Genomic DNA, 18,633 nt, shown 5'->3' on the forward strand with positions numbered 1-18,633 from the left:
CTTCTGTGCTCTTGCACTTTCAGCTAAATCTTACGCTAAAATGAGGGCAAAGTGAAATGAAAGGTTTGTAATATTTCTCTAGCTTGCATACGGTGATCTGTCACAACTCAAGGATGCACTGCAAAGAAAAAAAAATATGCAAAAGCACAGAAAGCTGCAGCATATTGTAGTGGGATAAAAAAACTAGCTCAAAATTAAATTTAATCTTCTCAAATGCAATTTTTACCGCTTAAACAGAAAGTTCTTGTTCCTGAAGATAATAATACAGTTAAAGTGTCCCCTTGAGACTCAGGTGTGCAGAATAAGGCTTTGGACAATCTCTGTGTGTTTTCAATGAAAACATTGCAACAAAAGATAATTAAAAGCAAATCCACTAATTTAGAAATTAATCTTTTAGCAGCTAAAAAAGATCTAAAATACATATCTTGAACATCACATTTCGAGATATTGGACTCCAGAAGACCTCAGTAAGTTCAGTGATGGGAACCACACTGAGGATGTGCTCTTCAACTAATTACTTTACAGCTATCAACTTTTAACCACAAATGGAAACCCACATTTTTCAGCTCACTGACAGTATGTATGATATAAGAGATGTGTATTGTATATGACACTTTTGGAAGCAACACGGTAACCTTTCTACATGTCGATAAACCACGACGGTTTTGCCCCATAGCCGCAAAACCACATGTCCTCTAAAAACCTCTCACATTATGGGGTAAAGAGTTTTGTTTCATGTGCCAAGACCTAAATAGACAGAGCGTCTTTGAGTCCTGCATCTGAGAGATTTGAAGGCTTGGGTGTGTTTAAGACATTGATACCTGTTTCTGTGTAATGTCCACATAGATATCGGAGTCTGAGGTTTAAGATATGATCAGTGAACCATAGAGAAATGCTGAATGTTTTTCTATTAGATAAAATCTTGCAAGAACTGTCACAAGGTCATATTATTAAAAAAAAATGATAACTTGAAATAAGTAATTTAGTTTTTTCATGCTGTTGAGGGAAAACAAACATATGTACATATTTAAAATGGAGCATGTGTTCACGGTGTGTTCCTAAGGGCCTGCATAGCAGATGTCCTCACCCTGTGGAAGGAACTGGAGAAGCTGGGCGACGAAGGTCTCCTACAAGGAGCAGTGTCTAAGTTCAAGATCCATCCTCTGAAAGCTACACAGGTTTGTCACATAGAGCACCTGGAAAGTCTTGTCAGCATACACACCCACAAGAGGCTCTCATCCAGGTAGGGTGTAAAACACACGCACAGAAATCAATGTATATTTGAAATATTCAATGTTTGTTTGCTAAACATGCGTTTTACACTGAACTGCAGCTCCAGCCAATCAGGTTCCATCCTGGCAGACGGAGTGCCAGCTGTCAAAGAGCTATATAAGCTGGAATTTGAGTGAGTAATACTCCAATGTAATGTGGAACATGATTTGATAACATAATAAATGCAATAAAAATAATCATAATAAGGCCATTCTGATAGCGCTTACTCTCCCTAAAGGCTTGGCCAAGAAAACGGTCCCTTGGCTCTTCCCAAGCTGTGGGACCTTTTGCCTGGTCTACATAACCTTCAGCACTTGGAGTAAGCACACACGTCTTTGTATTTCAAGTTATCTCCTCATACAAAACACTCTTCTAATTATCTCTTCCTCAAACCTCTTACAGTGTGGAAAACAGTAAGATTGGAGACAAAGGAGCAGAGAAACTGGCAAATGCATTAGTCTTTCTTCGCTCTCTGGAGATACTAAAGTGAGTTCATGTTTATACCTTCTTTATTTTTTTTCACTGTCTTCCATTTAATGTTTTAAACTGAACAAGTTGATTGTTTTCAGTTTGTCCGAGAACTGCGTAGGAGACCAAGGAGTGAAGAAACTAGCCCTCGCCTTGAAGGACCTGCCCAAACTGCACTGTTTAAGGTCTGAAATGCGCATCACACATACGCATGAACACCTCCACAAACGTCTGTAAATGGTATGTTGTTTTAGAACCACTTAATTTCACTTCCATCTCTGTGGTCTCCAGTCTGTACAGTAATGTGATTTCCGACGAAGGGGCAGAGAGTTTAGCAGCTGTCCTCCCACACATGGCTTCTCTCACAGACCTCGAGTAAGTCTGCTGTCCTTCCTGACTTGTTAGAAATGTTATTAGATATGACAACTTATGTTAGTTTCTTTGCACTTCAGCACTAAATATAAAATAAAAATATAAGAAGCTCTCTATGCAGGTCATATTTTAGATTATTTGTTTTAGGAGTAGATAAGTAACCTAATCTACTTGGATTTAAAGCTAACTCTGATTCTAATCCTTTTGATTGTAAAAAAAGATGCTTGGTTTTCCAAATTTTAAGCAAAAATAAAAATCTGAAAGCATGTCTTCCCCCATTACAACCCATAAATAAATCCAATGCAGCCAACTGCATCCAGAGGTCAATTTGTGTCTTATCACATCTTTGTATAAATACTGTGCAGTGTAGAGTAAAAAATCTTCCTGTAGCCTCATGAAAACCAAGGATCACAGCAAACATCTTAGAGATCTGCTTTAAACGTCTCTGAGAAGTAACTGAGGGGAGGAGAACATTAGCCATGCAGCATTCAAAAGGCCCATGCTAACTCTGGAGGAGCTGCAAATCTCCAAATCTGGCCTTCATGGAAGAGTGTGACCAAAAAAGCCATTGTTACAAGTAATCTATAAGACTTCCAGTTTGAAGTTTGCCACAAGCCATGCAAGGTACATTGCAAACATGTGGAGGAAAGTGCTCTGGTCAAATGAGACAAAAATAATGAACGTTTGGCCTATATGCAAAACACCACCATCCCCACTGTTGAACATGGTGGTGCAACATCAAGCTGTGGAAGTGCAGGTGCAGGGAAGCTGGTAAGATTTAGGAAGAAGATGGATGCAGTGCCACTATCAAGTGGGTTACAAGGCTGGGAATGGTCCCCTCTCACCTAAGTACTTAGAAACACAAATTCACACAGACCATTAGGAGGATCCAGGTTTTCTGATCATTTTCTCCATGGCAACATATGGCATATGTAAGACTATTGGTGACTTTTATGTGACTATACCTCACAAAACTTTCTGGATGGATGGTGCCAAATACAGTGTAATCCTGGAAAAGAGGCAGTTAAACACTGCAGACTGGGTTGGAGGTTCATCTTCCAGCAGGAAAGTGATCCTAAATATATAATCAAATCATACTCATGCGTTAGAGTGCACAGTCAATGATCTTAATCCAACTTAGAGCAAAAGAAGTCCCCCTGATTGAGGTTTAGCTGTTTTGCACAGATAAATTGGCAATGGTGTCATATAGATTAGAACTGAAAAGCTCAAAATACATGTAGCTGAAATAGCTGCAAATATGCCTCTACAAAGTATTGACTTGGGGAGGCTGAATACAAAAGCATGCCACCCTTTTAGATTTTTGTTTTTAAAAAAAGAGCTGAAAACCATGTACTATTTTCCTTCCGCAATTATGCACTATTTTGTAATTGTTAATACCCCCAAAAAACGCTAAAGAAATTAAAAGAAATTTAAAACATAAACAAGTTTAACATGAATACTAAAATTTATGAATAATAAATTGGAGGCATCAAATTTAAATGTATGTGCAAAGGTTAAATGTTCCTTGATTATTAAATCTTTATATTTCCCTGTTTGTCTTCACTTGATAGCGTTAAATATAACAAGATGACAGATGTTGGAGCACAAAGCTTGGGAGCGAGTTTGAGAAACTGCAAAAAAGTTAAAACTTTAAGGTGAGTCATAATACTTGAAAAAAAGTTGTTTTTTTTCCAGATCTGTCTATATTTCATGTCCTAAACTCTGTTTGTCTGATCCTATCCCAGGATGTGGAACCAATGCATTCCATATGGAGTTTTTGAGAGACTTCAGCAGCAGGACAGCCGCATCCTCTGGCATTAACATAACGCATAAAAAAAAAGTTCTACCTTGCACTGAATTCATCTTTTTTATGCAAACATATGAACACTATGCTTTATGTGTTCTAAATCTTATACTTCATGACATAAACAGAAAAAAGAGCACGTGAAAAATTGCACTACAATAATCAGCTGCTGCTTAACTCATCAGGTAAAGATTCTAACTGTTCTTTGAAAGAGGAATGAACACACCCACACCACTCAGGATCACCTGTGTAGAACGCTCTATACAAACTTCAAAGGGAACTTTGTTGTCAGTAAAGAAAGCTGATTTTTACTTTATATTTTTATATACTGTTTTGGTGCATTTTTATGTTTTCCTGTTTTTTTTTTTTGGTTGTGAACTACAGAATATTGCCTGGTTACTTTTATATGTGTTTGTCTTGTGGTGTCACGTGTTTATTTTAATGGGGGGTTTTTTCAACTAAATGCATGGGTTTATTAAAACCCCCACTTTTCACTTCTCCTCCTGCATGTTTCTATTCTCCGTTTTCACACAGGCTGACCTTTAAGACAACATTGCTGTTTGCACCTTTCTTCAAGAGAGCACAATGCCTTTAGCATTAATGATTGTACGCATCGGTTTGGATCAAATGTTACAAATGTGGAGGTGAATCTCAATATTGGCATACCTGAAAGTTGTTGATGACCTCTCCTAGTATGACTTTCCACCTACAGAACATTTTTAATAAATGAATTTCTGACTTTGAGAACTGGATCAAATTTTGCTTGACCTTTTACACACCTAAGCACATGACTTTATTATTTCTTACCTGTCCTGCTATTGTATACTGTTATTTACACCATGTACTCTAAAAAATTTAGGTATTCATTAGTAGAGCCACAATTTCCTTCCATTTCTTTCTGCATGCATATACTGCTGCTGCTCTCTGGTGCGCCCTTGTGGCATAAATGTGACACGACACCAACCGGGCACCACAAGCACATACAGTTCTGATTAAGAGTTTATGTACACTTATCAGGGACTTAAATTTCATATTTTTTAGGGCTTTTAGGAATGCATATGCACTGTTATTTTTACAGTGTGGAATGATCAAATTGGATTGACAGGGTCAAAAATATGCATATATACATAGATTTCAACCAATATTTGTTCAGATGTCCTTCAGCAAGCTGCACCTTGAACACCTGCTTCTTGTAGCTTTAAAAAGCCTCTGGTGTAATTCTGACATGCTGTTTGACCTTTCTTATTAGCAAAGTTGATAGAGTTCATTTAAAGTGGCTGGTTTCCTTGCACAGACCCAGCTTTGAAGCACAGTCCACAAACTGTGAATAGGGTTGAGTTTTGGATCATTCCTTCATTGTTAGGTTGGAACACCAAATTGTGTCCAAGTTTCAACCATCTGAATTAAACTATCATCCTTGGGTAAAAAGATACTGGTTTGGACCTTCAGGAAGAACCACCAAAGTTCAAGCCTATTCTGAGCTGGAAACTAGTGGAGCACCGTGTCACTGCACACGGTGATATCAACATGGATTAGGAGAATGCCAACAAATAAAGAAATAAACAAGTTTAAACTACAGGTCCTTCTCAAAATATTAGCATATTGTGATAAAGCTCATTATTTTCCATAATGTCATGATGAAAATTTAACATTCATATATTTTAGATTCATTGCACACTAACTGAAATATTTCAGGTCTTTTATTGTCTTAATACGGATGATTTTGGCATACAGCTCATGAAAACCCAAAATTCCTATCTCACAAAATTAGCATATCATTAAAAGGGTCTCTAAACGAGCTATGAACCTAATCATCTGAATCAACGAGTTAACTCTAAACACCTGCAAAAGATTCCTGAGGCCTTTAAAACTCCCAGCCTGGTTCATCACTCAAAACCCCAATCATGGGTAAGACTGCCGACCTGACTGCTGTCCAGAAGGCCACTATTGACACCCTCAAGCAAGAGGGTAAGACACAGAAAGAAATTTCTGAACGAATAGGCTGTTCCCAGAGTGCTGTATCAAGGCACCTCAGTGGGAAGTCTGTGGGAAGGAAAAAGTGTGGCAGAAAACGCTGCACAACGAGAAGAGGTGACCGGACCCTGAGGAAGATTGTGGAGAAGGGCCGATTCCAGACCTTGGGGGACCTGCGGAAGCAGTGGACTGAGTCTGGAGTAGAAACATCCAGAGCCACCGTGCACCGGCGTGTGCAGGAAATGGGCTACAGGTGCCGCATTCGCCAGACTTGGGCTACAGAGAAGCAGCACTGGACTGTTGCTCAGTGGTCCAAAGTACTTTTTTCGGATGAAAGCAAATTCTGCATGTCATTCGGAAATCAAGGTGTCAGAGTCTGGAGGAAGACTGGGGAGAAAGAAATGCCAAAATGCCAGAAGTCCAGTGTCAAGTACCCACAGTCAGTGATGGTCTGGGGTGCCGTGTCAGCTGCTGGTGTTGGTCCACTGTGTTTTATCAACGGCAGGGTCAATGCAGCTAGCTATCAGGAGATTTTGGAGCACTTCATGCTTCCATCTGCTGAAAAGCTTTATGGAGATGAAGATTTCATTTTTCAGCACGACCTGGCACCTGCTCACAGTGCCAAAACCACTGGTAAATGGGTTACTGACCATGGTATCACTGTGCTCAATTGGCCTGCCAACTCTCCTGACCTGAACCCCTTTAGAGAATCTGTGGGATATTGTGAAGAGAACGTTGAGAGACTCAAGACCCAACACTCTGGATGAGCTAAAGGCCGCTATCGAAGCATCCTGGGCCTCCATAAGACCTCAGCAGTGCCACAGGCTGATTGCCTCCATGCCACGCCGCATTGAAGCAGTCATTTCTGCAAAAGGATTCCCGACCAAGTATTGAGTGCATAACTGTACATGATTATTTGAAGGTTGACGTTTTTTGTATTAAAAACACTTTTCTTTTATTGGTTGGATGAAATATGCTAATTTTGTGAGATAGGAATTTTGGGTTTTCATGAGCTGTATGCCAAAATCATCCGTATTAAGACAATAAAAGACCTGAAATATTTCAGTTAGTGTGCAATGAATCTAAAATATATGAATGTTAAATTTTCATCATGACATTATGGAAAATAATGAACTTTATCACAATATGCTAATATTTTGAGAAGGACCTGTAGACTGAAATCAGCAGCAATGCACATGAAAGGTCCAAATGTGTTCTGGGGAAAATTTAATGACCAGAGTATTTGGATGCGTCGTTGATGAGTCTTTGAAAAGAACACTTTGCCAGTCCTCATGCATGGAGCTGGCAGCATCATGCTGAGGGTCTGTGAAGCTGCTACTGGTGCACAAAGTGGATGGAGTAAAAAAAACAGAGGAGTACTTCCAAATTCTTAACTTTACCGCAAATCAGCAGTTAGATGGTTGAGACTTGGACACAACTGGGTGCTCCAACGGGACAATGATCCCAAACGCATGAAAACTGGCTGAGATTCAGCTTCTGGAACTCAATGTCAACCCCATGGGAAATTTTTGGACTATGCTAAAAATCTGGGTCCGCTACAGGAAACCAACCAATATCAATGAGCTTCACCATTTCTAAAAAGAGTGGTTAAATTAACAGCAAGAACTATTCTAGAGCCCTGTTTATGGCAACAAAATTTAAAACTTTTATGTAATATACTCAAGGACAATTATCCATATATCAGTGAGACTTTATTAATGCATTTGAGCCTATATATTTAACTTTTACCTTAAGCAGATTGGAGAACAATCCCTAGTGAATTCGTATTTGTGCGACCAGTTCTTGAATTTTAAAAAAATCATTGCAGTTGCATCTGGAATAAGCATTCTATCAAGAAAAAACAATAGTTTGAATAAATCTTTAATAGCTCTAAATTAACCCTAATGAGTGGGTGTAAACATCAGACCATATCTGTAGGAGTGAATAAATAAAAGTATTGAAGTACACATTCATTAGGGCACGATTTCTTCCAACACATAATTGGAAAATAAAACCTCCAATCTGCTGTCGAGGATGAAAATGCTTTCTAACCACCAGGTGTGAAACAATGACAGAAGCGCTGAGTAAAGGCAGTGAGAATCAGTATGGATATTTCTGCTGTTCTTATTTGAATAAAAACAGAATGCAATGATTTACAAATTTTTATTTCAGAGTTGAGCGTGGGTGAAAACCACATGGCAAAGGTATCATAAGGAGGTTAATCAGATTAAATTCTTGTTTTTATGGGGTCCCATAAGGGTCAATTACAGTTTACAGGTCTTAGAAACAGAGCATTTCTTCAGACACTCCACTACCACCGTTTATTTGCAGGGTTTTTGGATCTCTGATGTAGTCATGAGATTATTAACAGCGATGCTGCAAATGGTGGATTTTAAATCTCTTCCAATTTTAGTGACGTTAGCAGTGATTCAAACAGATCCTGTATTTTAATTTTTAGTTATTCAGTCTAAACAGATTACCGGTACATGTAATACAACTGTCAAAAACGGTTATACTAAATCTTTTTTCGAGTGGGATCACTGTTTAGGGCTGGTTTTGTAAAATTTTAACCTTTGCTTCAATCTGGTCAGATTTTGTACAAACATAATTTGCAATAATTACTGAAAAGTAACTTCCTGAGCTCTAGTTTTGAGTAATCAACCCTATGGTTCAGATGCTTTTTTCTTAAATACTCATGGTTTATGCTCACTGGTTTATGCTCAAATCAAACACTCATATTTACATATTGCTTGTTGGCTGCGTGAATCCAAACGGGTCACAGAACCTAGTTCTAATTATCAACACTGGTGTGAATCTAACAAAGCTTTAGAGCAAAACAGTTTTGGATTAGGCTCTAATTACTTACATCTACAGCTCAATTTAAAAGTGGTCGGGCTATCCACGGTTGGGTCACCGAAGGTTTTGGTTGCCATGTCAGCAGACCAGGCAGTGTTATTCAAAATAAAATCAGGGCAGTCTGAACTGGGTGCTGGATGTAAGGCTGAAGGTTAGCTGGCAGAAAAGCGATCTGGATTAAAGCTTCGGAGTGGAACATGCATGTAAACACGTGCATATGTTTGTCTCCATGCGTCAGCTGTCGGGTTGGAAGCATCATGGTCATTCGGTATACTGTGGTAAAATCAACATTATCAGGAGGAAAAAAATACTGGTTTTAATTGTGAAGTGAATATTTAGTTAAAAGCTGGGCCCAGTCCCCCCTAATATGCAGCATGTACCGGTACACTCCAACATTCAAATAGGATCAATAACCGTTCAATTCTTCACAAAATTAGGTGAATGATCTCATTAAATTGTAACTGACCACTGCTTTGCTCTAGTTTATTATTGCTATTGAGAATGTACACTTTATGAAAGGGATTTTAGATTTGTGATGTTTGCACAGAAGAGTAACAGGGAACTTTTCAGCTAAATCAACTGAAGACACAAAAATCAAGCAATGCTTCTCAGAGTCCTCCTAAAACGCAGTGTTGAACACAATAAAAATCTTCAAGGGATTTTCATTCATATTAAAAATTATTTTGCCAAATCTACTGCAACTGAACACAAAAAAAGACCCCTTCTGCATTGCAGTAAAACAGCGTAACAAGCAGAACTTTAAAACATTTTTGCTTCACAGCATATCTTCAGTAATAGCATTACGTGTTGTCAGCGCACCCAGTCGCCAACTGTACTCCTGAGAGAGTGCATGTCCCTGATGGTGCTGGAATACAGCGTAAGGAACCTCAAAAGACCCGTTCTGACTGAGTGAACCAGCTGGGGGAGTTGGGAGTGTGTGCCAGGCTGCTGGATCTTCATCCAAGTCAGGAGAACCATTTTCCATCGCTTGGGTAGTGAGAGTAGCTTTCTAGGAGCTTTACTGGGCGCACACAGAGATTTCCCTTTTTGTGTCCAAAGCAAGAGCCAATGGTGCTGGACCTCAACACAAAGTTGCTGAAGAGGCAGCCATCAGTCCACTCTTCACCAGGCTACCTTCCTCTGAGTCGAGACAACCTGAGAAAAAGGTCAGCTTTTAAAAAGTTCTCTTAAGAAAAAACGAATATTCTGAATTGTGAGTATTTTAGCTTCAGAAACTTACTTTTGCAATAAAACGTCTCTTTGAGAGGCAGCTTGCAATAGCATCCACTGTGAGGTATGATTCCCCATGGCTTTGATGCCTCAGTCCCACCTTGTCATTCCAAGTATCCCTCAAACACATCCATCTCCGGGTCGGTGTCATAAGGTACGGAGGCCGGATCGGACAGCACCCCGAGGTCCACCAGCGCCTGGTCCATGTCCTCGGGCAGGAACACTATCCCCACATTCAGGACAATATACTCCATCAGAAAGGCATAGTAGAGGATGAGGACGTTCACAAAAAACAGGCCCAAATAAAACATATATGGGAGCTCATCCAAAACCAGTTCCACCGAATCTAGCTGGGCATAAACCGGGTGTGTCATAGAAAAGAAAAACAGCCGCGGTCTGGTGTGAGCACGGCTGATTCGGGGTCGGTGGTGGTTATCGCTGAGATTATGTCGGAGTTAATGGGACAGTCGCCTCCATTTCGGCTTGCAGCAGTAATCGAGGAAGCTGTGCAGTTCCCAGCAGTTTATCTGTATGGTCCTGAATAAAACAGGAGAACATCAGGCAAAGTGAACGACGATACGGTCATTGCTAATAATAACCCCGGAACAGAGTTCAAATGTCGTTTTAGCTTGCTTGAAGCATTCTCCACATTGGTTTCTTGAGGGGCTTTCCGAATTCACACCATGCCAGCTGGTAACGGCTAAAAGCAGTAACATCCAAGGTTAGCCAAAACAAAGACGAACATTTGTACTTGTTGTGGTCTTGGAGTACTCATAAACTACAAGGAAGAGAACGGGTATTCACATACGCCTTATTCTCACGATAGTTTCAGCTAAATGTCCCACAACGTTTTTGCCAACTACATCAAAACATAGCCGACACAACGCAACGTCTGAACCCTTGACAGGTGATAGGCTCACCAATTAGCAGTATTTGCTGTGATTGGCTGTTAGATATGTCAATCTGTGTAGGGGGCGTAGAGAAGGACAAGTCGTCGCGCGAATTAAGCATCGTACTTGAGACACCCTTACAAACCATACGTGAACGCGTCCGTCTTATTGTGAGTGGCAACGTTGCCTTGGAAACCAACGCAGGTTTAGCTGGAAACTGTTTTCTCAGTTAAAGAAATAGTGGAGTTTACGTTTAACAGTTTAAGTGTTGTTTTTGTAGTTTTTGGTCATAATTATTCACATCAATTAATATATATGCCCTACTATTTAAGTTAGTAAACACTACTATAACTACTGCTTTTCTTCTTATTATTATTATTATTATTATTATTATCTTTATTATTATTAAAATTAAATAAAATGGTAGTTTGGCATATTTTCTGATGTATAATAAGACACCCTATATCATTCTAGTTATTTTTGATTTTCGCTTATTGTTGATGTTTAATTAATGAACAGTATTATTAATTCTCAATATGTATTATTGTGTACACAAACGACAAATAAAATTTAAACTAATATTTTAGTGTTTCTTTTTTTCGGAGCTTCAAACACACTTGCATTGGTTTTCAAGGCGACCTGCCATGCATAATATGGCGAAGGCCCTGAATTGTCAGTAAGAACACCAACTCCCAGAATACCCCATATCGTAATCCCATTACGCCGTCTCCGCCTATCTCCCTCTGTTTGCTGAGAAGGTATCGGTACAAGGGAAAGTGGGTGCTATGGACAAATCCACCCCCTAACATTTGCAAAATAGCGCATCTAACAGAACAGCAGCTCTGTTAAAAACCGCAACCATGTTCGGCCGGTCACGGAGCTGGGTTGGAGGACAGGGGAAGACGAAAAACATTCACTCGTTGGACCATTTGAAGTGAGTAGATATCCTAACGTAAGCTAACGTTAGCTCATAGGCACAGCTTTAAAATAACGTCAATATTCGCTCATTCATAACTTATTTTAACAATAAGGGCACCATCAACAGTACTCTATCATGTTGGATAACAATAAAGCTAGCTGTGGTTGCTTTATCGTCTATGTAATAAATGTGTAAAATAAAATGCTAGCTAGCATGTAACCGTTAACCCTATCGGATTCCTGTGGTTTTAGTCAATAAAACAAATTAATTCCCTTTTAAAACTAGCAAAATATACACCTACAAAACCTAAAGGGCCGAACTTTAAATTGAGTCCATGGGACAGGCTGAGTTAACATGGAAGTAGCCTACAGCATGGGGTTACCAGTGTATGTTTTGAGCAAGTTTGCTAAACTTCAGACCGTATTACTTTAACAGGTGCCTTAATTATGAGCAAGATTAGGTGTTGATTGAACCTGGATTAAACAAGGATGCAACCAGGTGTTTAATATGAGTGCTGTTAGGCTCCCGTTGGAGGCCCAGAACTTTAAGTTTTAGACAAATTCCTCTCAGTCCACTACTAGCACTAAAGGCTGTCACTGTTAGAAGGATTTATTAGTTATTTTCATAAATATATATATATATATATATATATTGCTCTATGTCTGTACTGACTGCTATTCTGGTCATTTATGGGTCATGATAACTTTGAGAAAAAACGGTATTTACCCAAAAATAAGTAAAATATTCAAATATCTTTTATTTAAAACTAAAAAGTATAAAATTGTCCAACGGTTGTAAAAAATAATATATTGTCTGTTTAACATATATATAAATACATATGATAATTAAAGTTAGGCTGATGTTTTCTAGCACCTTTTTATTAGATTTTCTTTATTATAAGACATAAACTTAAGCAGAAATATAGAATTCCAGCTGAGTTTAGTATTAATGTTCAAGTTGGTTTTTAGCTTACTAATAAAAGTTACATTGTAACTATGGTTCTGTGAATTCCTGGATGACTGCCACTCGCACTGGTCACTCAGAACTTCTCCTCAGCGAGAAGATCCGAGGAGACCGAACGTAGTCTCCAGGTGCTATTTATGGACGCAGCAGCCAGGTAGGCTACACGTCATGTACGTGACATAGTGTACATAAAATCTCGACCTGTATGCAGCGCAAGGAGACGTATCCACGTTGTTTACTGCCATTGGCAGTCAGGAAGGAATAAAACAAAACTGCAGTTTAATAATTTAGCTGTTTAATAACGGTGATAGGTGGCGATCCCTAGGTTTCCACAACATCACTGTTTGTGTTTGTGGCGACCAGTACCAGCCAAATTTGTCTGTCTTGTGAGGAAAAATCCAGCTGGCTGGTAGTGCACAGCAACAGGTGGGGGAGGGTGAGCGTTGTTTTACTAAAGTTCTATACTTAAAACCCGGGTTACTCTGGAGTGTTTCTGCTCGAATCTCATTGAAAGAACGTAAAAACATGGGTATGGTCTGATGGCAACTTTAACCTTTTAAAACCTCACTTTATCAGAGGTTGACCCCAGTAACTGGCTTGTGCTTATTCACAAATTTGGGGCTGCTTTAACATTTGTATTCCTTCCTTCATGTTTCTGTCAGATACATGTACCATATTCTCACCAAAAACACCACTGTGACAGATCACAACCGAAACCTGCTAGTTGAGACCATCCGCTCCATCACAGAGATCCTCATCTGGGGGGATCAGAATGACAGCTCTGTGTTTGAGTAAGTCCCAGTCCATGCCTATATCGGCTCTTTGTCAGCAGTAAATCTCTGAAGGTAACCCTTATGGATGTCATAGTGTGTTAACTGTGTGGTTATGTATGTTTTTTCTGTCGGAAAAAGTTTAAATCTCTTCAGTTCTAATCATTTTTACATAAAAAAAGGTAGCCAAATGACGCCGGCTTGAAAAAAAAGTAAACAAAAATTGCAGTCTTTGTTTTTAAACCCAACTAGTGAATTATGTCAGTTATTTCCTGGATGCTAATGATGCCATACTGAAAGCCTGTCCTGTTAAGAAGAAAGAGCCAATTAGGTTGCTTCAAGAGTATATGCAATTATATAAGTTTTTCTTCAAATTGACAAAGAGATTAATTTTTCCAGATTTTTACTCTTGCATGTTTCTTAGTGTTAGTTAAGGAGATGCCAGAACCTTTTGACTGTTAAATCTTGTAATCAAGACGGAGTTGTTTTGTTTGTCTGCACTCACTGATCAGCTTTTTCCTGGAGAAGAACATGTTTGTCTTCTTCTTGAACATCCTGCGGCAAAAGTCTGGGCGCTACGTCTGCGTCCAACTCCTTCAGACCCTCAACATTTTGTTTGAAAACATCAGCCATGAGACTTCCCTATGTAAGTATGCTAACATACTGAAGAAAGTAGATAGGACAGTCTCGATGGGAACGGAACCCTTTTTGGATCTGCTTGTTGGTCTGAGAAATAAATAACATTGTTTGTTGGAAGCAGACAATTGGGTCTTATTTGCCAGTCATTACCAAACAACAGAATTTCAGCTGAAGCCTGTTAATCTTAGTGGGTAGCTATGGTGTTTTTAGACTTTTAAAGGGAAACAATTGATTATTAAAGTGTCAGCTATTAGGGTATTTATTATAGATTTCTATTTAAGTTCTCTTCTCTGTACAGACTATCTGTTGTCGAACAACCACGTCAACTCAATCATCGTCCACAAGTTCGACTTCTCAGACGAAGAGATCATGGCTTACTATATTTCCTTCCTCAAGACCCTGTCTCTCAAGCTGAACAACCACACTGTGCACTTCTTCTACAATGAGGTGAGGCCACAGATGGGTGGGTACATGAGAAAACAAAGATGGACAGAAAAGTGAAATGTTCATGAAGTGACAACCATTTCTGCCATGCTCTAGAGTCAAGAAGGAAGGGAGTTTAACTACCATAGTAATGATAGCAGAAAGTTACAGAGCTTGTTCTTTTGTTGTTCTAATATTTTTGTAGTGGTAGCTGATTTGATGAAAATACTTTTTATTGTTTATTTTAGGCCAGAAAACTATTTTTTCTTTGATTTTTCAAAATTAACAGGAACCCTACAAAAAGTGTCTTCTTTCCTTTGATACAAATTTTTATTTAGAACTTAGTTCCAATGAGTTTACTTTCTAAATTGGTTGTAATTCACCTGTTTGTACAGTAATAAATGTTATTCCTAAAAGCTTTAACCATCCAGTTTTACTGTCAGTGATGATGTTTTTCCACAGTACCTTTCCATTTTTCTGTGTACGCGGGGGAAAGTTATTAGTGTACTGTCAATGGTAGCTGTGCTCCTGAAACCAAAACCATTTTGATTATTGAAACAATATTTGAGTGAAAGCTTTGTGTCTTTATAGTTTATTTTTTTATTTTCCAGTTTACTTTGTGCCATTCATAACCACAGTAAACATAATGTCTTATGAAACTGTGACCAAAGCCAAGCAGATTACCTGTGTTTAATTCTGCATGAAGTTAGAAATGTCAGATTCTTATCCTACAACTCGCAGAATATTGGTCTACTGTTCTATAATTATTATCGCTGTTCCTGCATGGTAAAGCAAACTACAGGTCAGTCATGTTCTAAGGATTTCTTTCCTCCAGGTGGCGCCATTGGATATCTGTTTTCTGATTGGGTCAGATAAACAAGTTTGATCTTCTCAACTAGATTACAAGCTACAAGGTTTGGTTTCAGGAATAGATTGCTTTATTTGCTGAAACCTCTGAGTGACTGCTAAAATTTACAGTTTGTACTGCAGTTACTTGGAGGCCTCAGTAAGTAAGGAACAGGAGGGTGGAGGGCCATGCACGGGCACAGAGAGATGGCTTTAAGATCTGAAACTGTTTAAAGAATATAAAATCATTATTAAGTAAGTAAGATTATGTGTGTCCTTAATGTTGTTCATGGAATAGTTTTTCTGTGCATCTAATGCCTTCAAGAATTTACCAGTCAATTCTACACGAGTGAAAATCCTCAACTTATCCAGTTGTTTTCCTTTTTATAAAGTATTGTCTGAATTGTCTGAAATATAATCAAATTAATCAATAATTTTTTATTAATTAATATTTTTCTTAGTTATGTCATTCACAATGCTGAAACTTTATTCCTAAAATCTGATCAAATATACAGGTCAGCATTTCTGTCCAGCTCCCTTTTTAATCTCTCTGTTGTCATTTATGGCTGGAGCATGGCTCTGTGAAGCCTTGCTCACCAGCGCCTCCTCTCTGTCTCCCACACACAGCACACTAATGACTTTGCCCTGTACACCGAAGCCATTAAGTTTTTCAACCACCCAGAAAGCATGGTTCGCATCGCGGTTCGCACCATCACACTCAACGTATACAAAGGTAAGTGCCAGGCGCATGCATGCCCACAAATGCAGAGGATTCTGGGACAGCATGAGTAGCAGGTAATATTAACGTGTGTGCACTCTGCTGATTTTTATTTGGCTTAATAGAATGTATGTATTTCTGTTTTTTATTCTAGTAAATGTTTGTCACGCAGGTTATATGCAAAGTCATCGAGCCCTTGACAGTAATAGCCCCCACCACAACATTTAATACAAATCCAGTTCATAATTATTCAGTGTATGACACATACTGTCATTTAACAACCAGTATGCAGCTCTAGTGTCGGGGTTAAGACCACTTCATTCATATTGCTTCATCTCGCTGATGATTGTGATGCATCTATTTCTGTGAAAAATCATTGTAACATTTAATTAGACCTGCTCTTGTTTACAGAGTTCATCTTACAGCTTTATGAGTTAGAATTTACGTCAGATTGTAGTTGCCTGGGTAGTTAGTCTTATTTTGGCTAAAACCTATTGACTGCTGTCAGGTGCATGAATACTTTTTGTTATGTGGGTTCATGCTGTTATAGTTCATGTGGTGGTTTCATGTAAATTGTATACAATTCCACAATCTAAAAATGTTGACTAACATTATCCCACTATACGCTTTCTGTTATGACAAGTGTTGGCTATGTAAAGCAGAAATGAAGAATTCAAAAAGACAAAACTGGGATTTTACATGATTTATTTAATATCAAAAGCAAAACAAACTGGTTTTGCTTTTACTAATTTACATTCTTTTATGAAGTCATAATTTTGGAATCATGTGGCAATCACAAAAAGTAGTTAGCTTCACAGTTTAGTCCAGAGGAATAACACAGTCTCTTTCTCAATTACTGTCATGTGTAACTTTGCTAGATGTAACACAATGTTCCCTACAATGTTTTCTTGCATCATCCATGAACTCTTGACTCCGAAACCTTCAACAGTTAGTCTGGGCAACTGACCTTATCTCAGATGATCTGAAATCTTATTTAGTTTAACTTTGTAGTCTGTTGAATTTATTGCTCGTCTAATTTTATGCTTAGCTATAATATATAAGGAATCTCTCAAAGGGAAGTACAACTCCGCTGTATTATTTTGCTTGTTTGTCATAGCACAATGCCAAGAGTTGCTTTCAAGTCACAATGAAGCTGTGTAAAATGGATAAAATAAGAATGAAGAATATTATCTTTTTGGTGTTAAATTGTATCTGATTGATGCGTGCTACCGATTCCTTGTCCATGCACTGCAACAAATGACCACCTGGAAAACAGGTTAGTCACACTACGACTAATTTATGCATTGTCACAATTGATCTCATTACAGCAGCAAGAAATGCAATTTATTGGGATTTTATGTGATAGACCAACACATAACTATAACATCAAAGGGAATGGTGCATGGTTTTTAAAATGTCATCAGATAAAAAGTTGAAAATGTGGCATGCGTCTGTGTTCACCAGTTTTACTCTGATTTCCCTAAAGTTCAGTGCCAGCAGTTACCATCTGAAGCTGCAGAGATCCACAGCTCAGTTGGGAGCATCTGTTCACAGGAAAACTATTGTTGTACAGTCCATATAGCTGCCTTTTATGAAGCAGTGACAAAAAGAAAGCCATAAGATGTCCTGTTGGTAGTTTGCCACAAGCAATGAAGGGGACACTAGGACCCTATGGAGGAAGCTGCTGTGTTGCAGAAAACAAACTACACTACTCAAAAAAATAAAGGGAACACTCAAATAACACATCCTAGATCTGAATGAATAAAATATTCTCATTGAATACTTTGTTCTGTACAAAGTTGAATGTGCTGACAACAAAATGTCACAAAAAATATATCAATGGGAATCAAATTTATTAACCAATGGAGGCCTGCATTTGGAGTGACACACAAAATTAAGTGGAAAAACACACTACAGGCTGATCCAACTTTGATGTAATGTCCTTAAAACAAGTCAAAATGAGGCTCAGTATTGTGTGTGACCTCCTACAACTCCTGGACATGCTCCTGATGACACGGCGGATGGTCTCCTGAAGGATCTCCTCCCAGACCTGGACTAAAGCATCCGCCAACTCCTGGACAGTCTGTGGTGCAACGTGAAGTTGGTGGATGGAGCGAGACATGATGTCCCAGATGTGCTCAATTGGATTCAGGTCTGGGGAACGGGCGGGCCAGTCCATAGCTTCAATGTCTTCCTCTTGCAGTAACTGCTGACACACAACATTTCTTTTGAGGGCCGCACGGCCACCCCACTGCCAAACCGGTCATGCTGAAGGATGTTTCAGGCAGCAGATCGCTCTCCACGGTGTCTCCAGACTCTGTCACGTCTGTCACATGTGCTCAGTGTGAACCTGCTTTCATCTGTGAAGAGCACAGGGTGCCAGTGGTGAATTTGCCAATCCTGGTGTTCTCTGGCAAATGCCAAGCATCCTGCACGGTGTTGGGCTGTGAGTACAACCCCTATTTGTGGACGTCAGGCCCTCATACCAT

At 39.0% G+C, this 18,633-nt stretch overlaps 3 protein-coding genes across 10 annotated transcripts in view; 2 read left to right on the forward strand and 1 right to left on the reverse strand.

Annotated features, from left to right (window-relative positions):
• Nucleotides 1–4,660, forward strand: part of LOC124864870 (MHC class II transactivator-like) — a 30,913-nt gene extending 26,253 nt beyond the window's left edge. The window contains exons 15-22 of the mRNA XM_047359831.1: nucleotides 1,064–1,243; nucleotides 1,334–1,405; nucleotides 1,511–1,591; nucleotides 1,675–1,758; nucleotides 1,842–1,925; nucleotides 2,032–2,115; nucleotides 3,684–3,767; nucleotides 3,858–4,660. Of these exons, the coding sequence (XP_047215787.1) occupies nucleotides 1,064–1,243; nucleotides 1,334–1,405; nucleotides 1,511–1,591; nucleotides 1,675–1,758; nucleotides 1,842–1,925; nucleotides 2,032–2,115; nucleotides 3,684–3,767; nucleotides 3,858–3,933 (745 nt within the window). The 3' untranslated portion in view covers nucleotides 3,934–4,660. The remainder of the gene's footprint in view (nucleotides 1–1,063; nucleotides 1,244–1,333; nucleotides 1,406–1,510; nucleotides 1,592–1,674; nucleotides 1,759–1,841; nucleotides 1,926–2,031; nucleotides 2,116–3,683; nucleotides 3,768–3,857) is intronic.
• Nucleotides 4,661–9,515: 4,855 nt separating this feature from the next.
• Nucleotides 9,516–10,365, reverse strand: LOC124864769 (dexamethasone-induced protein homolog). The gene is made up of 2 exons (XM_047359674.1): nucleotides 9,987–10,365; nucleotides 9,516–9,901 (listed from the first exon to the last, which is right to left on the reverse strand). The coding sequence occupies exon 1, from the start codon at nucleotides 10,348–10,350 to the stop codon at nucleotides 10,081–10,083; it is 270 nt and encodes an 89-aa protein (XP_047215630.1). The 5' UTR covers nucleotides 10,351–10,365; the 3' UTR covers nucleotides 9,516–9,901; nucleotides 9,987–10,080.
• A 1,229-nt stretch (nucleotides 10,366–11,594) lies between these two features.
• Nucleotides 11,595–18,633, forward strand: part of LOC124864341 (protein CLEC16A-like) — a 56,007-nt gene continuing 48,968 nt past the window's right edge. For 7 of the 8 annotated variants that reach the window (XM_047359097.1, XM_047359099.1, XM_047359101.1 and 4 more), the window contains exons 1-5: nucleotides 11,595–11,800; nucleotides 13,411–13,539; nucleotides 14,031–14,164; nucleotides 14,456–14,604; nucleotides 16,054–16,159. In XM_047359097.1, coding sequence (XP_047215053.1) covers nucleotides 11,727–11,800; nucleotides 13,411–13,539; nucleotides 14,031–14,164; nucleotides 14,456–14,604; nucleotides 16,054–16,159 — 592 coding nt within the window. In that variant the 5' untranslated portion in view covers nucleotides 11,595–11,726. The remainder of the gene's footprint in view (nucleotides 11,801–13,410; nucleotides 13,540–14,030; nucleotides 14,165–14,455; nucleotides 14,605–16,053; nucleotides 16,160–18,633) is intronic. The other variant, XM_047359103.1, reaches the window with a different exon arrangement.

This window comes from Girardinichthys multiradiatus, chromosome Y (genome assembly GCF_021462225.1).
Source record: "Girardinichthys multiradiatus isolate DD_20200921_A chromosome Y, DD_fGirMul_XY1, whole genome shotgun sequence".
In the NCBI taxonomy this organism is placed as follows: domain Eukaryota; kingdom Metazoa; phylum Chordata; class Actinopteri; order Cyprinodontiformes; family Goodeidae; genus Girardinichthys; species Girardinichthys multiradiatus.